The sequence below is a fragment of the Trachurus japonicus genome, chromosome 13, assembly GCF_045865225.1.
Source record: "Trachurus japonicus isolate A0001 chromosome 13, Traja_1.0".
Taxonomy (NCBI): domain Eukaryota; kingdom Metazoa; phylum Chordata; class Actinopteri; order Carangiformes; family Carangidae; genus Trachurus; species Trachurus japonicus.
The window spans coordinates 15919221-15940838 of NC_140919.1; the positions used below are offsets into that span (position 1 = coordinate 15919221).

At 46.8% G+C, this 21618-nt stretch overlaps 1 protein-coding gene across 2 annotated transcripts in view; it reads right to left on the reverse strand.

Moving 5' to 3' along the window:
• Nucleotides 1-21618, reverse strand: part of epha4l (eph receptor A4, like) — a 58627-nt gene that overhangs the window by 16090 nt on the left and 20919 nt on the right. For both annotated transcript variants that reach the window (XM_085794973.1, XM_085794972.1), the window contains exons 4-7: nt 14606-14761; nt 7453-7788; nt 1417-1541; nt 860-1019 (exon numbers count right to left, since the gene is read on the reverse strand). In XM_085794973.1, the coding sequence (XP_085651099.1) occupies nt 860-1019; nt 1417-1541; nt 7453-7788; nt 14606-14761 (777 nt within the window). The remainder of the gene's footprint in view (nt 1-859; nt 1020-1416; nt 1542-7452; nt 7789-14605; nt 14762-21618) is intronic.

Genomic DNA, 21618 nt, shown 5'->3' on the forward strand with positions numbered 1-21618 from the left:
GTGTAAAATATGGGACTTTTAATGACATAATAATAATTAATCTCCATGTTTGTCTAGACTTTTCACCTCATTAAATTCAAACTCTCTAACATTCAGATTTATTTCCCCTTCAGTAGCTTTAAGGTTGTTCCAATCTGTCCGACAGTATTAAATATATTTAATCAACGTCCCAAGATTCTCCGTTATTTTTTTTCCATCTGCTTCAGTCCATCAAATGGAAATCTGATCTCCACTAGAATATAAAATAAAGTTCTCTTGGCTTTGACAACTCACAGCATGAGTCCGTCATGACTGACCCTCCAAAAGGCTGGAGGGGGTTTCCGGGGACTAATTTGAAATTGTGATCAGAGTCCACCCACGAAGGCGCTTCCTAATGTTGTTATCTTAGGGTTTTATAATGTTTCAGAGCCTGATGGAAACAATGAATCCTTATTTTTTTGGCTGTAACACGCTCAGATTTAAAGCCGCTGCTGACGAGAAACAAAAAGCAGCCATCAGCAGCTTCCGGCTACAAATGTCAGAATCGGTATCATTCTTCAAAAACCCATATAAGTTGAACCGTAGCCGCCGCGTCCACCGAGACTCGCTGCAAGTTGAATAATGTGAGCTGCTCAGGTTGCCAGTCAGGTGCTGGAGCAGGATATCATTTGTCTCTTCTAGATGACAGCTATGTTGATTAATGACCACAATGAAAGAGACAAACTCGTAAAAGATGCTATCATAGCAGGATTCTGCAGAAACAGGGTGCGATGGAGCTGGCACCGGGCCGCGCTCTGGCTCGGCGCTGCACTGATGTCGTTAAGGCGACGCAGAGTGGAGGTGGAGGCGGCGGCAGCAGCAGCTCTGTGGCTGAACTCACCGGAGTTGGTCATGAACTCGAACGGGCCGCTGAATTCCCCGTAGCCCGCCGCCGTGCGAGCGCGGACGTGGAAGACGTAGGAAGTGAGCGGGGTGAGGCCTTTGATGTCGGTGTTCCTGGATGACGTTTTGATGATTCTGTAGCTCCTTTCATTTTGGTCCTGAGGACAAAGAGAGAAACAGTGAGACACAGAGGAAACAAGACAGTTAGATGTACAGTTTTCCCAGCGATTACAGAAGTGGTTCCCAAACTTTCGTGGCTCATGACCTCATTTTGACAATTTCTGGCGAACCGTCAGTCAAGATGCGCCAGCTCAGATGTTTTTATATGCTGCATTTTATTTGAACTCGATTCATATTCGAGAAAGTGAAAGTATAAAATACAGTTGTTTAAGATTGTATGTGGTGTTTTTAATCAGAATTTTATAAAGAATAATAATTAGTTAAAAAAATATTTTTATCAATAATTTCAGGCGACCCCATTTGAATTCCAGGCGACCCCACGTGGGGTCCCGACCCCAAGGTTGCAAAACACTGGATTACAGGGACAACCCTCACCTTCTCGTAGTACTTGACTTCGTACTCCAGGATGACACCGTTGGCTCTGTCCGGCGGCTGCCAGGCCAGAGAGATGGTGTGTCTGGTGATGTCCTTCGCCTGGATGGAAGTCACTGGTGAGGGAGCTGGAGAGACGATCAAAGAGAGAGATATTTAGAAGAAGAAAAAAAAGCTGTTCGCCCACTGCCTGTCCTCTCCGTGATGTTTCCAGCCTTGGAGACACTGAGTCTGTTTTGTGTTCCCTCTCCTAAATCCCAGACTCTTTTCGCTCCCGCTGAGAAACTCAAGCATCGGGCCAGGCCACAAGGCAATCACTTCCATTTGTCTCTGGACTTGGCGTCCGTTCAAAAGCCGAGGCGTTACAGAGCTTTGTATGGCCACACAGCTTAATTGCCAAAGCTAGACTGTGCAGTGCAAAACTGATGCACTAATATTTCTCCTCTAATGGTTGGTATCCATAAAACGGAGCCCATTTCCTCTTGGCTGATGTTTTCATCCTACAAACTGGCAAAACGATGTCGAACCTCATTCTCTGCAGACTCCTGGGTCACCCTGGGAAACCTGCACAACACAGTCCGCCCCAGGAAGCTCAACATGAGCCCAATGCCTTTTCTTTTCTTCTCTTTCTTTTTTTTTTTAGGAGCAAATCAATTGGTTTTCATTAAAGCTCGAGTGGGCGATCTTATCTCGGGCCCCTTTCTGCCGCGGCGGCTGATAATGAGGCCATATTTCAAGCAGCCACGTTATCTGCGTTCAGACGCCTTTAACATGTGAAGGTTAAAGCACAGATAATGGCTGGCACTCGTCTCCTCCCACCGGTGTGTCGCCGCTGCACAAATCAAGCCTCTATCTTCGGGGGGGCTGTGACAACGCTAAAATTGGATCATACTCGCTCAATGCGACAAAGAGAAATCCATAAACACGGGGCGAGATAAAGAGCGTTGTAAACAGAGAGACACTCGTGTTCAGATTGAGCTCTGAGGAGGAGACGAGTGTGTGTGTGTGTGTGTGGACAGGCGGAGTTTAAAGAGCGACAACAAGAGGTTACATGGATGAACACACAGGTTCGAAGAGACAGGATATAAACACACAATTGCATCCTCACTCATCCCCCACAGAGCTTGACACCACACACACACACACACACACACACACACTGTAGGTAACATTTCATTGTGACATCTGTTCCTACAAGTTCACAGGGGTTTTTAAATCTTTGACCCCTGGTTCTGGAGCGATACTGTAACCTTACTCGTTTCAGACCATCTGCCTTTTAAAAAATTACAGTGGGATGATTAATGAGGGGTCCGCGGCCCACCGATTATGATTGGATTATCTATGACATTATATACATTCTCATCACTTTGAGCGGGGGCTCCAGGGAGCCTAGCCTCCTCCGAGCTAAACGCTAACAAACCCCTGCTTTTAGCCGGGGATTGAGTTCAAACGGGCCTGGAATTCAAGCACCAGCCGGGGATTGGGTTTCAGCGGGGCGAAGAAGCAGCAGGGAGGGAGTAGAGGGGTAGGGAGGGGTGGGGTGGTGGGGCGATGGAGATAGAGAGGGATGGGATTGCAGACATCTCTTGGTAAATAGATTAACCCAAGGTTGTGTCATCCTGTTGGCCAATGTGTTGCGTCTCCGTTAAACAATTAGATGGCGGCCATTTGTATCCCTCCGATCAATCTTAGGCAGCAGCCAGAGCCAATTTGAGGGCCCTCCTGGGGCCGACCCAGAGCGCTCCGGCTCAGAAAGAAAAACCCCTGAGGGGTCAGCGGCCTTCGTTCCCCCGCGGTAACACACACATCCATCTTTTCCCCCCGCAAAGATGACAGATATGGCGTTTTAATCGCGTTCCCCCTCCTCTTGTTGCGCTCTTTATTTTTCCCTCGACTAATGTGAGGATAAAGATGAGTGATTTTCTGAGTGGTCCCCTCTGAGGTTCCCTACGTGAGACGGCAGCCCAGGCACAAAATAAGTAATCCATCAAGACCCGGTTTTATGACTTGTTACAGATAAATTAGGCCGAGGAATGCCTAAAAAGCAAAACTGATACACATCTACGTTTAAGTTTTTTTTGTCAAAGCGAAAAAGTCAAAAAAAGTCGAACCTGAGGCTGCGTTTCCGGGCCGACCACTGCTAGACTAGCAGGCACCTTTGTGGATGGGTTTTTTTTTTTTTTTTAAATGTGGGGCAGATCTGTAATTTTCTTACTGTCTCCTGAACGTGTGGGCTTCAAAACGTTGGTGGAATAATAAGTGTTAAAGGCAATGAATATTCAGATCTCATTTCAGAATTGTGCTCTCCAAAAAAAAACCTTCACAGCCTGCACACACACACACACACACACACACACACAGTAGCAGTAACACGAAGGACCTCATTACGCAAACAGAAAGATAGAAATTCGCATATAAAAAAAAAATCCACCTAGTCCCATTATCTCAGAGCGACAGTGAAAACCTCAATCACACACCTATGCATACATTATAATGAGTTAAACCTGCCAGAGACACACGCAGTTTGGTTTGGTTCTGGTTTTTTTGAGAAATCGCACCCCCTCCCCGGGGGCGAAACAGTGCAGATTGTGAGGTCATTTTTTATTTCTTTTTTTTTTTTGGTGAGGTTTGTCTTTTGTGAGCGAGTTTGTCTTTGCCAGCGTGTATTTGTGCAGCGAGGAGCAGCTGTGGTCGACGCGAGCAGTTGCGCGAATGTGCGGTCGATTACAGTTTGACATTAAAAGAGACGAGGGGAGGTGGGGATGGGGGTAGGGGTGGAGGGGGGCCGCGGTGCACATGTGGTTGCCAGATTGGAGGCCTGGTTGTTGCCAGATCGGAGTCACTCAATTTTTTGCTGCCTGCCGAGGAAAAATAGCCGAGGTGGGAGCCGTTTCTCAGGGTGTTGAGAAAATGGCTCCTGCTTACAAGATCCTAACCCCCCCTCCTCCCCCCTCTCACACACACACACACACACACACATAACTATAAAGCCTGCTCCCATCTCCCCCAAACACATTTCCACATGTATGTCTGTCCAGCTTGCCAGAGAAGATGGAAACTCGCACACAAACACGTGTGTGTGCGCTGACAGACAGACAGACGTGCCCACACACACACTCTCTCATGCACTAATTCACTTTTAGTCACCTAAGCCTGCCAAGTATTTTGTATGGAGACATAAACACCTCGCAGTCCCACTCTCTTTCTCTCTCTCTCTCACACACACACACACACACACACACACAAAGTGCTTGATCCCATAAAAAGGGGGAAAAACATCCATTTACAGCCAAGGGTCAGTTCAAAGCCTGGACATCCCGCCTCTCTCTGACCCCCCTCCCCTCCTCCTCCTCCTCTTCCACATGCAGGGTTACACACCCCGGCTGATTTACGGCGTTGGAATTGTTCATGGCGAGATGTGGAATCTGACCTCCTCCTCCTCATGCACACACGCACACACACACATGCGATCAACAACATGCGTGTCTTTATTTTTTGTCTGTTCACCCATTTTTTTTTTCGCTCTCACCTAAATCTCCTGCCTTCTCCCCTCACTAGCCGAAATTTGAACTTTTATGGAAAGGCGGTGACGTGGGGGGGTGGAGGGTGGAGGGGGGTTAGGGTTGTCTTTTCCACAGCACTTATAAATCCTAATAAATCTATCATAATAAATGTGTAATCCACGGTGTCTGGATGAGGGGAGGCGATACAGAGAGAGGGACAGCCACAGATGACTGGCTGGATTACCAGCGGCTGAAACCAGATCTTCCAAAAGCCCCTACCGAGCATTAGCAGGACGAAATCCAATCAGTCTGGAGCTATTCTCTTTAACACACACACACCCATACACATATATATGCACACAAATTAGAAGAGACACGCACACACGGCGACACATAGAAGACATTGTTTGAGCGGGGAAATGTAGATCATCTCCATCCACGATCGTACAAACACTCTGCGTAACACATTTTCTCACTTGGAGCTGAGCATGCAGTCAGTTCTGCACACACACACACACACACATATACACACACATCCATACAGTCTCTAATGGAGGTTCCAGCTGCAAGCGTCATATAACTAATCCCGGGGAACAGTTGTGAAACATGCAACGGTGACAAGCCAAAGGCAACATCATCTATATCTTACAACTTGAAGTCAGCAGATTAGCCTCAAGCAACCTCTGGGGGATGACGCTGTGTGCGCCTGTCTGTGTGTGTGTCTGTGTGTGTGTGTGTGTGTGTGTGTGTGTGTGTGTGTGTCTGTGTGTGTTGCTATGTCTTTGTATGAATCCATGTGTGTGTGTTTTTTTCTGTGACCGAACTGACATGAGCCCTCGGCCTGGACTCGAGGGTGCGCTCCATTACAGCTCCCACACATGCCTGTCTGGCAGGACTCGCAGCTCTCCCACAGGCAGCAGCGCATCCATTCATCTCCATCGTTCCTGACCCCGGATGATACATCCAAGCCATGTGTCCTTAAAACGCCCGGTGTCCGAGCCCCCCCTATTCAAGATATTCGCTTTTCCCAGGGAGGGGAAATTAGTGATAAAAAAAAAAGAAAAGAAGAAAAAAAGCGACACAAAAGAGGCACTTAGCTTACCACCCAAGAGCAGAGCAGTAAAGAAGACCAAGGTAATGATCGGCTGCGAGCGAGGGGAGAGGAGGGAGGGACGAAGAGAAAGGGCCAGGGTCATAAAATCCATTTGCACAACAACCAGTTATAAAATGGCTAAATGACAAAACAACAGGAGGCTTTGAACGCAACCCCAGGCAAAGAGGGCTCTTCTCCAGCTCTGGAGTAGAGAGAGGGGCCGTATTCATGGGTTTATTCTGCTGGAATAATTACACTCACACAAACAGACACGGAAACAGACACACACAATCCAGCAGCATTTGTAATGAAGCCTCCACAGATCAATACAACTCATCTAATTCATTAGTCGGAGAGAGCTAAATATAGCATGTTGCCCCCCCCGCCCCCCCCCTATCTTCAGCCGAGGCTTCTCATGCCTAATTATGCAAAACTCAAGTGAAATATTGCAGAAAATCATTTCCCACTGCAGAGAATCCATCATCCTCCTCAGTAATCACCCAGCCTTCGCCCAAATTATTCACAGCTTTAATAAACATGTTTTGACACGCAGATTGCCCCGCTCCCTCCCCGCCCCCCCTGGCCCCCATCACCACCCCAAAAAAAAAGTATACTTCAAGCGCTGAGTGTAACGAACCTGTGCCCTGCATCAAACATAAGCCAGCGCACACAACTACAAAGCTGCTCCAACATGCACTCCCTCTTTTCATATGCACAGACGAGTCGAGAGACTAAACTTGGATTCAAAGGCTGCACCACTGGAGATGTCTCTCCCTCAAAGTCGGGGAAAAACTAAATGCTAAAATATGAGGATGTGTCCCGGTGAATGGAAATAATTGATGAGGTCAAGGAGGAGGAGACATTAACACATTTAAACCCAGGGCCAAAAGAGAAGAGAGAAACTGAATCTGGATTTTTTTTCAATAATCAATTTCTGTGCTCAGGAAGAAAAAATGGAAATCAGAACTGAGTAAACTGCATGTGAAGGATGCAAAACATCAAATTTAGTTCATAGTTACATCGAGCAACTACAGCGAGGTTGTAGAAGTTTATAATTACTGTGGTTAAGTTGATTTAATTTATCGTCTGCACTTGTAGACCTGAAAATAAGTTTCTGAGAATCTGAGAAACCTCTTTTCTGCGGAGGAGCAGTAACTTTCCCTCTAACTGTGTTATTGTGCAATAACTCTTGGCGTGTGGTGAAGGTCCTGACAGAGCCAAGTCCATATATCTTTCATAAAAACATGTCTCATTGGAATCCACATTGACATCATTAATAGCGTTGAGCAATATATTGGTATGTCGATGCACGAGGCCAAACGGAGCAACAGGTCAGAGCAGCTTAAACATTATTTATTGTCGAATGAATCAATAGCTATCAACCAGAGGGCTTTAACCTCCATTGATGTTGCACTTGGACAGAAACTATGGTGGTCGTCTTACCGGCCTGGTTGGTGGTGACCGTCACCGACACGGCTTGCTCCGGCCCGGGGCTCTGAGGCGAGACCCCGTTCACCGCCCACACCTCGAAGGTGTAGTTGGTGTGGGCCTGCAGCTCGTTGATGGACACCTTGGTCCCCTTCAGGCTCAGCTGCTGGGGGCTGAAGTGGATGCCGTTGCCACAGGGTTGGCAGCGCCGGCCGTCGGGCCCGCAGCGCTTGCACACCACGTTGTACGTCAGGTCCTGGCGGCCGCCCGTGCTGCGCGGCGCGCTCCACTCCAGGTTCACCGAGGTCTCGTTCACGTTGGAGATGAGGTGGACGGGCGCCGACGGAGGACCTGAGGAGGAGGAGGAGGAATGAGGAGAGAGTTGATGTTATTACCAGCGGTGGCTAGAGGGCAAATGCTAAGCAGGTAGAGAGTTACACTAATATAAATTTAGTGTGGTTTCTATTGGAAAATGGAAGCAGACAGAGGGATCACCTGATGGAGAACACAACGACAGCTGAGCATTACATTAACAGTGAGTCTCCACTGTCTGCTGTAATTAATTCTTTTTCATATGTACATATAACGAAGATGTAAACGTGTAATTGACTGGGTCGTCCATTGATTGCTAGGGGGGGAGATGAGGGGCTGAGGCTTCGTGCGTTCCCCTTTTTAACGTCCTGTCCGTTACAGCGAGGGAGGATCTGATTTCACCTCAGTTAATACAGTGCGTTAACTGAAATTCAATAGGCCGGCAGATTTCTTTCCCATTCGTTCGTCCAATCAGCTGGAGGTGGCACCGAGCCCGAGCCCGCTGCTCACAGCAGGACTTTATGGCACCCACTCAATAACTGTAGACAAAGTTTGCTTTGGACCCTGTTATTAAGTTTCTGCTTTGATGTAAAAAAAAAAAAAAAAGTATTAAAAAAAAAAAAAAAGTACTGTGCAGTTCTGTATTAAAGCTGCTGCACAGATCTGTGACACAAACTCCCCTGCTCATCAATCCCAATTTACATGTCAGCTCTATTGTAATTAATGTGTTTTTTTGCGTTGCTTTCAAACATAAGCGGCGGTAATTGACTTAACTCTCCCTCTCTCTCTCTCTCTTTCACTGCCTGTCTGCTTTCCCTCTCTCTCTCTCTCTCTCTCTCTCTGACTAATGAAGCGCACGCGAGCGGGCTGAGGGGGATCGATGCAGGGTGAAATATGAAAGCCCAGCCAGTCCACAGACGAATCATTTCACAACGGAAATTAATTATCAGTGTTATTTTTGGAGGAGCCGAGTGGCAATGAGTGATTTCACAGAGAGCGACGGAGGGGACGGCGAGCAGGAGTAGGAGTAGTGTGTGTGTGTGTGTGTGTGTGTGTGTGTGTGTGCACAAGGGTCGTCACGGCAAGGAATGGCTGCGCTTTTTGTGCAGAAGTGAAGTAAGGTTAAGTTTCACGGCGCTCGTGGCTCTTACTGTACGGTGTGCATGCATGCAGGCGCTAGTTTGGCAGCTGGAGGTGAGTGAACAGAAGGACAGAAGGAGAAGACAAACACCGTCTGTTCATCCGCCGCTGAGTGACGGAGGAGGAACGAGGCTGGATGGACGGATGGATGGATGGGTGGGTGGGTGGAGGGCAGACGACAGAAGAGGATGATGGGAGGTGAGGGGAACGGCCTCTTTTGACCTGAGGGGTCACTACAGGCCGAGGCAGGGAGATGAGAGGATGCAGAGTACACGGTGTTAATATTAGCATCACTCAACTTCCCCCTCCAACCGCAGCCGTCCGTGAAAACCTATTAATAAATTCTCATTAAAAATTGTGATAAAGCACTGCCCCCTCCTCTCTCCTCCCTTTCTCCCCCCTGCTTTCTCTCCCACTTTTCCCTAACTCGTTCTTCCACCTCAGTCCCCCCCGTCCGCTGCTCAGACGATGGGAGCAAGTTACAGATGAGGTTTCTAAATTAAGGTGCTACACTCACTTGTCATCATAATAGCGCCTTTGTCAGTGTGCTAGGTTCAACTAACCTCTACTACCTTTTAATACCCCACAGCAAGCCGCCTGAGAGGGGCCATAAAGCTGTAATTCAGCCTGTTAACTCAACTTAAGATAACAGAACAAAGGTGATATTGATGTTTCCGGTCAATGTCTGAGAAGCTGTTGTGCTCACTAGGGATGAAAATACACGAAATAAAAGATATTTGTTATTTCTTAGCTTTTATACGATGAATAAAGGGGCTTTAGGGAAATTAAAAGTAAAGAACTAAAGCTTGATATTATGGGAAATTCATTTAGCTAGAGAGCTGGAGCCAGGAGGTGGTTATAGCTTAGCTTAGCAAAAACAGTCAAGCTAACCATCGGGTAATGAAGGAAAACATTTCACTCTAATAAGTAATTAAGTTGGATGTGACAAGCTAATGACTGAATCTTAAATGTGTTAGTTATTTTCCTTCAGACAGAGGCAGGCTAACTGCTTCTCCATGTTTTCAGTCTTTAGCTAAGCTAAGCTAAGATAAGCTAAGCTAAGCTGTGTCCTGGCTTCATATATGTGCAACTCTTGGAAAGACAGCAAATAGCCTACCTGTATTTTTAGATGCCGAACTATTCCTTTAATGTCATATTAAGTGTGTGTTGACAGGTGAGTCTGTGTGTATTCCCCTCATAAAGATTATTTTGTTTGTTTGTTGCTATGACGAGAGTTGCAACAGTGTGATATAACTTTATGACTGTATAAAGTCTTAAACACATTCCACCACGTCAGAGCTTCTCCAGACATCACACACACACAAACACACTCACACACACACAAACTACCTTTGGCTGTACCTGTCGCTCTCCCAGAATGCACCGGTGGGAGCAAGGGAGCGTGGGAGAGCCGTCGGCTGTGACTGACATCCCATAATTAATCCTGGGAGAGAGCGTGGCAGGGGGAAGTGGGAGCGAAACGCTCAGACAACCTCGGTACAACGTTCGCTCAACCTGGCCTTAAAAATTGAAAAAAAAAAAACGTCCTTATGGGAGAAATCCCAAGGGAGGGAGGGAGAAAGTTTCTCCTGCAGAAAGTTTCTGATTTCTTTCTTCCCCTCTTCTTCTCCTTTTCGCTTCGTTTATGGCCTCGCGCTTCGCTCACAGCCTCATTTCTTTCTTTCCAGTCACGCCTTCACTTCACTTCCATCTCCTTCTTTAATCTGCGCTTCTCAGTTTTACTTTCACCCCACACTCTAACTCCTCCATCTTTCCCTCCACCCCTCTCTCCTCCTTTCATCCCTCTCTCTTTCTGTCTCTTCCCATCAGCGGTTGTTAGCCGTGTGTTAACGCAGGGGCCGAGGCAGCGCAGCGAGCAGGCAAAAATTGGCCGGAGCGCCGACCTCCGCTATTACCATCCGGCTGGGATTCATTCAGCCCCAGCGCAGGCCCACCCCCCTCACCCCTCTCCCCTCTCCCCTCCCTGACTCCTTCCCATTCCTCTCTCCATCCCTCCCTCTTCCTCTGTCAAACCACCGCTAAGAAAACTTGGGGAAAATCTGAGAAACACATCAGGAGCCAACAGAAACCCCAAAATGGAGAACACCCCCCCTCCTCAGAACCTGAGCAACCAGCTCCCTCGGGCGTCTGTCCCTGGTCCTCATTACCGCCCTGTGGTCGGTGTGTGTTGCCTCCATACTCACATCTATTCATGTGTATTGCAGATTGTATTTTAATATCACCGTCTCGTACCTGCTGAATGTCTTAAAAGTTATCTATGGGTCTTAGGAGGGGGAGCGGCCTTGACGTAAATGAAGAAAAATGAGGGGGGAAAAGGCGGCTGATTTACAAGTAAGCATAAAAGTAACAACAACAGTATGATAAAACATGCAGCAACGCGCCAGGAAACACAAAGAAGATGAAGGAAACATAAAAAACAATCCATAAAAAAATCTTTCAACAGGTTGTTGCCGCAAAGAAAATGTCCAAAAATCATTTCTTTTCAAAGAAGTGATGGAGTTGATTTATCCTGCCAGCCAGGCTCCTCGGGCGAGGAGGCAAACAGCTGCATCGCGCCTTGTTTCTAATGTGGAAGCGCGAGTGTTTTGATCAGACATTGACGAACGTTAATCGTCGATCAAAAGAGCAAAGATGTGAGAAGAGGCTAGAAGACGCGAGGCCTGCACACCAGCAGCAACACAATGACACAATTACTCTACATCCAGTTTTAATCTTCATCTTGCATCGCTAGACCTCGAGCTAAGAGAGAGGAAAAGCGTTTTCAATTACCCGTACACACACTCTTTCTCTCTCACACACACACACTCAGACATGCTCCCCAATTACCAGAGATGCTGGCTCTTTCCCAGCCTGACCTTCAGCGAGTCAAACTGGGAAATGACTTTAAGAGCGTTTTTTTTTTTTTCTCTCCTTCATCTGCTGTGTTCGTGACTCCGAGTGGATTTAGAGAGACTGAAAACAAAATGTGGATGGGGAGGGATGTTTGAGTGACAGCTGTAATTACAGAGCTCTAACATGTGGGTGAGAAATAAAAAATAAAAAAAAATGCACGGGGGAAAGAAAAACAGCAAGACGAGAGAGAGAACGAGAGAGACAAGGGGGTGAGAGTTCAAAGATCGAGCCGGCTGACGACGAGGCGGGGCCAAAGGTCGCCGAGAGAGTCCGGCTAATGTTCACTTCCTCGCCGCGGAGCAGAAGAAATTGCATAGCAGGGTCCAATAAAACGAGCCGGGTAATGAGCTTTGACAGCTGTTGCTTGCAGCAGCCACGCTCACATGCCACAGTGACTAACAGGACAATGGAGATGAGCCCCAGTCGCCTCCATTTAAAGTGCGGTAGTAACCCAATATTATTATATTATTATAGTGATCTGGCAAAACAGCATAAAGGGAGAGGGAGGTGGGGGGGCGACTTCGTAGCCAGACGTCATGTTTCATTATCTAGGGATTTATTTAAGTTTTATTAAAACACACACAACTATTACAAACATGTAAAACTTGTATTTTCTTTAATTTTCCGAGTTTGATTTGTTGAGGGAAGCGCAACACCCAGGAGGACGGTGTTAGCTGAGAATAATATTAAAAGCTTAAAAGTGTCTTCTTTCACCAGCAGATTTTTTTTGATTATGTTTGTATATTACATTTATTATTTTTTCCCAAGTCATAGATCTCTTTAAAGTGAATCTGCAGTAAAAAATCTGGTTCAGAGTGAAAACGATGAGCTGTTTAGTGTTTAAAAGGAGCCATAAACTTATCATCAACATGTATCTGATGTGCCCTGGAGCCTGCAACTAATATCTATTTCAATAATTGAATAAGCTGATGATTATTTTCCCAGATGAATCATTTAGAGGTTTGATTTTTAAAACATTAGAAAAGTGTAAAACATGTTTAACACAGTTTCTTCCAAGGTCCAAGGTTGTTTCATCAAATACAGTACATTTTTACTTAAATGCAGTAAATTCTTATATTGGAAAAACTGTAAACATTCATGAGCAGCAGAGGGAACATTATAAAGTTTTTACAGACTTTGTGGGTCAAGTGGATTGAATTACTAAAATGGACCAGGATCAGTCAGTCAACAGTGACTTTATGTGTGATTTGCAAGTTGAAAAAAACAAGATTTAGTGTCAATTTAATCTTCTGTATTTGGCATCTTCACTTGAAAACTGGCCTAAATCATTTGTCAACTATCATAATAGTGACAAATTAATCACATAAGGATTGATTGATTGACTAACGGTGCTGCGTTGTCATATTCCTGGAAGTCATTCTCTGCAGCAGATTCATAAAAACTTTTTTCTTTTTGCTTGAACCGAAGTCAAAGAAAACTCTGTTGGTTCAGCGACACTTGGAAAAAGGTCGGGGCCAAAATTGAAAAAAGGCTTCTTCTTCGGCAGATTACCGCATAACACAAGTAAAACACTGACTCATATTCTCGATCTTGACAATATTCCACAATAGACTCTTGTTTATTATCGTGCGTGGATACCGTACGGCAGGGGAGCAATTAAAGGCCGTTTTAGTTTTGTTGCTGCTTAGACAGTGAAGTGTTTGGTGGGTGTATTTGTGGGGGGGGTGTGGGATGGTGGTCTGATTCAGTAAACTGTTTCTGCTGAGTGATGAATCCACAGGAACCTGACGGATCATTTGGGCCGAGTAACGAGCCAGCTATGAGCTAAGAGACTTAGCACAGATGTTTTGCTTGTTAAAACCACTTTGTGACACATATTCACATACAAACATGTGTCATGTGCTGTGATGTTTCCTGGGAAAATCTGTTTTTACTTTTTCTTTTCTTTTTTTTTTTTGTTCTCTGGATATTTTTTTCTTTTTAACCACTGCAACAACCTCCTGGTGGCATGACTCAGAAAAGAAAAGAAGAAGTGTCATTATGCAGCGAGATTGTTAAACAATATTTGTTATCACAGTGGTGGTGAGTCAGGAGCGAAGGGGGGAGGACGGGGATTGACTCACACAGAGGAAAAGCGAGAAATCTAACAGTGACTGAACACCTTCCTTCAGCTCCGTGCGTTCCTCTAATTGCTTTCTTCTGTCTTCCTCCTTGGCACCTTCACCCTCTTTCCTCTACCAACAGCTTATTCATTCTCCACATATATATATCTACATCTCTCCGGCTTCCTTTCCCACCTGCCCTTTGTTTTTCCACCTTTTCTCATCACCTCCGCCGCCGTCTCTCCGCCAACGTCTTTATCTCTATTTGTCTTTCTTCCATTGTTCTCGCTCTCCCTCCCTCTGCTGTTTGGCAGTCTCTCCGTCGGAAGACTGAATCTGGGATGGCGCGGTTTAATACCCTTATTAGTTCTCTGTCACCATGACTGATCACTAAGTACCACCTGGAATCAAAAGACACCTATTAAAGCAGCAGCCGCCGCCGCCGTCGCGTGCTTTATGTGTGTGCAGAGCGGCTGTTTGTGTGCGTGTGAGGGGATAATTCAGGCTGACACTGCACGAGAGAATCTGTGACCATTTGAAGGCAATCACTCTGTGTGTGTGTGAGTCCGAGTGTATGTGTGTGTGTGGCTTCTTTGAGTATTGTGTTACAAATACAGTACACAGCAGCAGGGTACGTTTACAAATCACTGTAAATCACAGCCTATCATGGCGCAGCGTTCTTAATAACAGCCGTGGCTCACGTCTTGTTCCATGTGTGTGGGTGTAGTAGCTATACTCACGGGTGCAGGCCATGGACGCCGGGTCCGTCTCGGAGCGAAAGTATCCCTTGTCGCAGACGCAGGAGGTGGAGCCCTCCCTGACGGAGTAGCTGTGCAGCGGACACTTGGAGCAGGCGCCGTCGGTGGCCAGAGCGCGGTAGTAACCGATCTTACAGGCTGAGAAGAGAACAGAGACACAGAGGAGGTGGTTAGATGTGACATGACGTGACGTCGACACGGCGACATCAGCTGAGAACGGCGGGCGGCTTTGAACTGAAAAAACACACAAAGTCATGATCATCATCACGTGAAGCTTTTTTTTTTTTTTTTACGGTCGAGGGGGAAAGTTGTGCAGACAACACGGCTCTGCCGGCGCCTCCGCAAGCATCTAATTAGGCAGAGCTAAACGCTAACATGCTCGTGCATACAATGATGCTGATGCTTTGCAGATGTAAAGTCAAGTTTTATCACCTTGGTTTGCAGAGACAGCATGCTAACATCTGGTAGCAGAGCCTACAACCATACTATAACCAATTTGTAAACTTCATACATTAGCTCTGAGTGCTATCAAGCTCACAGAGACAATGCAGGTGTAGGCTTAACATAGCCGAGTCTCTACAATTAATTGTTTGGTCACTGATCATGTGAAACTTGTCCAGACCTGTTGATGGCAAAGGATGAAAAGTTAAGTGACTGATCAGGAATCATCATCTTAATTGATTGATAATTGAGATCTTACCGACAGACCAACATCTACATCTCTAATAATAATAAAAAAGAAACTGGAAATCAATTAAAGCCACAAATCATTATCAGTCCATGGTTTTTGTAGTAAGAGGGTGGTGCCACTGTTTGCACTTGACTTCAAATGGGAAATAATTATCTTTCCCATTTCCCCCCCAATTAGCAACAGGAAACAAAATGTTACCCTGAGGCTTCTTCTTTTTCTTCTTCTCCTTTCTCTTTCTCTCCTCTCTTTGTCCTAAATTTCCACCTCCGAGGCTTTCTCCCCTCTCTCTCTCTCTCTCTCTCCTCTCTCACGAACCTGCCTTCTATTATCAAAAACAACAGAACGGGAGTGAAGGCTGCGATTTCCTCTGACAAAAAAGCACTAGATCAAATCACTGCCTCGTGTCTTTTTTTCACAAATCCGAGCTTGGCTCCTCCGCCAGGAGTCGGGAGCCTCAGTGAAACCGGAGCCGTTGGCATTTCAGACCATTTAACAAACAAATGCCACCACACTTGGCACACCAGGAGCTCTGTCACTCTCACATGGCTGCTTTCACTCCGCAGGGCCTTCCACACACACATACACACATACTAACACACACACACCTTCACACACATACACACACACCTCTGAAATTGTAACCTAAGTGAAACTTTTCCTTCTTTTGGGCGACAGCGCTCGCCTTTCTCTTGAGTGACAGTTTGATTGGAGGGCTCGTCTTTCAAGGAGTTTCTCCCTCCTCTATCCATTTCTGTAATTGCCGGGGAAGCCTAACGGGGTTATATTTCACCCCCTGAGCGCTGAACCAGAAGAGGAGGACAAAAGAACAATTCTCCGAGAGGTGCGGCGCAGACAGTCGCGACACCGATTGGACCGAATAAGCTGTCAGTCAGCGGGGCGGCCGTGTGCAGGGCAGTGGGGCAAGCGAATCGCATCGAGGGCCCCCGAAGGGTTGTTGGTTTGAGTTTTGTAGTAGAAGGGTACATGTGTGAGAGTTTATATGTTGTTATTGTTGTCCAAATATGTATTTATTAACGTATGTATGTATACAGACAGTAAGTATGTGTATGTGTATAATATTTTATTCCATTGTTGTTCTTTTTAAAGGTTGCCTTGTACAATCTGGCAGAAGGACTGTCGATGAAAACTAGCTTTTTAAGCTAATTCGGGTGCATTTACATGTGTTTTTTTATACAATGTTTATTATGTGCATTGTCCCTTTTCCAATAAACTAAATTGAAACTGAACTGAAATGTGTGTGTGTGTTGGAGTTGTTATGGCGTACTAAGGCGACCCACTGGAGACGGATGGGTAAATTCATTCCCAATATAAATCAGATAATTACACACTTTTAGTCTGCAGGGGTTCAGCGATTCCCCCTTCTGGGTTCGGAAACACACTCAACCCAGATCTAAAAGTGCATATGAAAGGCACAGATTTCAATGCCACAGTCATAAATACATCAGGGGATCCTACATACAAAAGAGCAGTCGCATAAACAAACTCCCACATGCGTTCACCGCACTAGAAATCAAATCAGTGCCTGGCCACATGCGCCGCGGCGGCGGAGCAGGAGCAGCAGGAGGAGGAGGAGGAGGAGGAGGAGGAAGTCCACGCTCCAACAAAAACACACACTCCACCGACCGTGCGACGAACACTCGCGCGTACGATCAGCAGAGGAAATCCACAACGACTCCCTGCTCCCCTCCTCCCACTACAAAAATACCGGGAAATCCCTCTTTTTTTTTTGTTAGAGGTGTAATAAAAGTCAGGCTTCTTCTTCCTTGCTGGCCAGATTAGCGCGGCGTTAGCGAGGCTAGCTGCTACCTGCTGAGCCATTCTTCACCACTCAGTCAATCAGCGCTAAATCCCTGCCGCTTCACCCGCTAACGCTAAGCTAAGGGCCTCTTTGATTGTGGCCGGCGGGGGTGCGTGAAGCCTTTCGTTTCTTTTCTTCACAGTTTCCAAAAAAAGAAAAAAAAAGAGGAGAGATTAGTCCAGGGGAGGGGGGGGGGGCACTTTGCGTTATCTCTCTATCTTTAAAAACGATCTCTCAATGGGCCGGGACTCATCGCTGGGGACAAGAACAGAAGGACGGTTGGGGATTTTATGGGTATTGTTTAAAGCGGGGTTGTGACCGCTTCAGGTGACAAAACACAGAGTTGCTGGGTTTGTACATGTGCGCTGACCAGGAAAAGTGTCCAGGGGGGGTGAGAGCGGGGTCACCCAGCTGTTTTGGAGACGATTGAGAGAGACTTGTTGCTAAAAGCCGGAGGGAGAGTTAATTGACTCCCATGCTTCACAGCCTGCAGGCCTGAGCCTCTTTAAGGAGACACCGTCTAAGAGCAGGCCACCTCAAACTGTGCACGCTTGATGAGTTTTTCGCTCGTCAATTATTAAGCTGTCCCGGCTTGACCCCATGCAGCTCCCATACCAGCCAACCAGGGGGGGCCGTCCCAGGATGCTTTGCCACAGCCTCATCTTCATCTTCATCTTCATCTTCAAGTGGTTATGAAAGTCTTTGCATTTTGAGAAATTGTGTTTGAAAATGTGATGTCAACACACGAGGGCTTGTTTACAGCAGCGACTGCCCCGCAGAAAGGAAACGAGTCCAAGGGAGGAAGAGAGAGGGGTCGATATCCAAGTAAAGCTCGGGAATTTGCTTCCTATTAGCGGCGCGAGTGTGTGTGTGAGTGTGAGGGAAGAGACCGCAGTAGTGGGTGGTCCAAGAGACCGTGGCTTCAGAGAGGAATCTCCCTTAAGACTCGCTGGATTTATCACTGCCCGGGCCAGCCGTGGCAAACCCACACACACATATACACACACACAGACAAATACTGACACACATGAACACACATGTATTTAGTTTTTATGGGATGTGAGCTGAGAAGCCCTCATCATATCCTCTGAAAAGTCTAACCCCATTTTTCCACACCGTCTTTTTTAAACCGTCTCCGCTCGCTGTCACTCTCTCTTGCTCTTTCTCTCTCCTACGTTCACCCCCCCTCTCCTCTCCTCTCCTCTCCTCCCTCCCTCAGTCTCTCCTTCGCCCTCTATCTCTCTCTCCCACTCTCCTAGGCTTTCTCTCTGCAGGCCTCCTTTCAGACAGAGAGGGGTTTGTCAGGTGCCAAATCCCTGAGCCGACAGATCAAAGGCAGACAAAGAGACTGGTGACTTACTGTTCTATTCTGGAAAGGCAAAAAAAAAATGGAAACCCTCATAGACTGGGACATCGCATTCTTCCCCTCTTTTCTCTCCCGGCAGTTCTTTCACTCATTCAATCCTCCTCTCTGGCTTTAGTCCTTTTTTCCCTTTTGTCAGTCTTCCACCACCACCACCACCCCCCGTCCCCCTACTCCCCCCTCCCTCCCTGCCCCATCCACATCCCGGTTGTCTCTAAGCTAAAGCACGTTTGGAGGGGTGGGCAACAAGGGTGGAAGAGGAGGAGGAGGAGGAAGAGGAGGAGGGTTGTGGGAGTTAATGAGTAGTTTTGTCCGTGCGGTGCGGATTTCGCCGGATGAATTGGCTGCACGGTGCGAAGGGAGTACAAGGAGGGAGGGAGGGGGGAGATATCTGCAACTTCTGCTCAAGACAACCCAAAAAAAGAAAAGAAAAGCAAAGAAAAAGCTAATGATACAATGATAGCTACCCACACGCGAGGCAGTTATAACCAGTAGCAGCCTACACACCGGGCTTTGAACAACAACGGGCGAATAAAACCACGTTGTCTACCCACACGGCCGCCCACTGCAGCCCACCTCCACTGACCCGCATGGAAAAGCCTGATAGGCAAGTTATACTGCAGCCTACACAACAAAGTATCCAATACACCAGGGAGTGAAAGCATGAGAGCAAAACTTGCACTACAATAGCCATCCCAAAAAAAAAGAAAAAAAAAAAAAAACTCCAGGAATATAACACCCAGCACACGGCACACACACAATAACCAGGCCTGCCCAGGCAGAACAATCGCCTCTGTTGTAATCAAGAAAGAAAAAGAAAAAAGAAAGGGAGAATTAAGTTCAAACTACGGCGTTTTCTCTCCTTTCAAGGCTGCAACGCTTTCTCTTCTTTAGGTGATGAAAACTCGGCCACTCTTTTTTTTCTTTTTAGTCATAACAGACAGCGAGCGCTCTTCAGTCAGAGGCGTCCTCACAAAGCCGCTCTTTCAAAAAAAAAAAAAAAAAAAAAACAAGCGATCGGCTTTCAGGACCTGAGGGCAAGGAGAGTCTCTCCTTCTCCTGCTGCACCTTGAGGAGCCAGAGATCTCTATTCAAACCTGCCTTTCTGCCGTATCCCTCCGTCTTTTGTGTCTCTTCTATCTCTCACTTTCTTTTTTTTTTTACTTCTCCCAGTGGAAAGCAGTTCGTGGCTCAGGTAAGACTCCTGCTAGAAAAAAAAGGATTGTTATTCCAGCAGTGCTTTGTTTACCCTCTGGCTGTGGTCCCAAGACGGGTTTAAAAAAAAATCACTCAGAGTCTATATAGAGAGAGAGATATATACTGTCAATTCCCCTCAGAGACGTGTATATAGTCAGAAGACATACATGGGTACACCTGAGCCACCGGCGCATTAGCAGGGATAACTAGCTGCTGACCGTTAACATCTGTCACAGGAACAGCAGGAGAGTGGAGCAGGTTAACTCATTAATTCCGTCACTGGGGGGGTTATTAATTACCTCCGGCCCGGACGGCGACACACACGGACACACGGCCAGCGAAAGCCATCAGCGTGATGGATGAGGGACACACGGCCACCGAAACTGATCACCATGATTGATGACATACACTCGACACACATCTTGACCTTGACCCCCTCCCCGACTGGCCGTTGGGAGGGGTTACGGGAAAAGAAAGGGGGTAATACTCTAAAATGCAAAAGAAAAAGAAAGAAGAAGCAGAAGAAGGTCCAGGTTGACAGCCTCAGCGGTGTTAATGAAGGCTAAGAACAAAAGCCAGCCGGGCTAACGATGGTAATAACACAGAGGCTAACCCTGCTGCCTGACAGTCGGCTCTCGACCACCAGCCAGAGAAAGAGAGTTGCCAGCAGTTTGTCTGTCAAACTCTGGATGATTTATAACTGTATTTTTAGCAGCACCAATCCATCATCATGTACCAGCCACCCAGGACGCTGCCCTAATTAAAATGTCCGGACCAGCAAGCAGCCAAAGAACCAGATGAGCACAACAATGTTGAAAAATAAGACCCGGAGAGCAAATAAATGGAGATGTTCAGTGACATTTACGCTTCTTTTTTGAACAGAAATGTGACATATTTCACATATTCGCAGCAATAGAGTATATGAAACCTAATGCACAGGGGCAAACAAACTATTTCCTGCTGCAACATAAAAGCCGGGGTTTTTTTTGTTAGAACCGAGGTGGCACCTGTATTATTAGTGTTTGGATTGCATAACGGCACAGAGAAAAGTGAAATATTGTTCCGAAGGCTTCCTGCAGACCGAGGTCTCTGCGTTCTTATTGACACGTAGGCCTCAGCTTCCTCCCTAATTCCTTCAGCCTGGCCTTAAGAAGGAATATCAGCACAATGGGCATATCTCAAAAATCTTAAGTATTCCACCCAGCTCCACTCCAGAAAGGGACAAAGAGCGCTCCTTAAAAGGGAGGGAGGGAGGCCCCGCCGGGTGCTGAGGTGACTGTATGGAGACAGAGAAAGAAAGAGGGCAAAGTGCACAGAGACATCAAACTGGACAGAGACGTGCAGAGAGATGGACGGATCGGGGAGGGGTTCAGACAGCAAACAGATCCATCTTTGTTTCCTGGACCTGTTTGATTCCACTTTTGCTACCCGTGCCAGATTCACAAAAAGCACCACCACCGCTGCCGCCCCCGGGCACGGTGCCAACCCAATAAGGACCTTTTGTGACCTCAGATCCACGCAGCAGGTGGGTAATGGGCTTTAATTCAAATCAAACACGACAGAGAGATATACACAAACAGAGGCTTACAAACCTGCGCGCACCTGCACACACTCTCAGGTATTCAGCACACACAAAGCCCTTCAAAGGCCCTCTGGACGGCGGCACAGGTGCACGTTGCAGCGCCATGCATGCAAACACACTCTCCGCCAAACTGGCTCTATGTGTGTGTGTGAGCAGGGGGACAGTGGGGGACAACGGGAGGTAAACAAACTCAAGTCAAGGTATTGTCTTGGTCCAAATTTCCCCAAAGTCTCCAGGGGCTCAAATCTCATGTTGGACATATGTGTGTGTTTGTGTGTGTGTATGTACCTGCTATGTGTGTGTTAGCTGGGCAGTGTATCTAGCGAGCTTTCCTGACATTGTT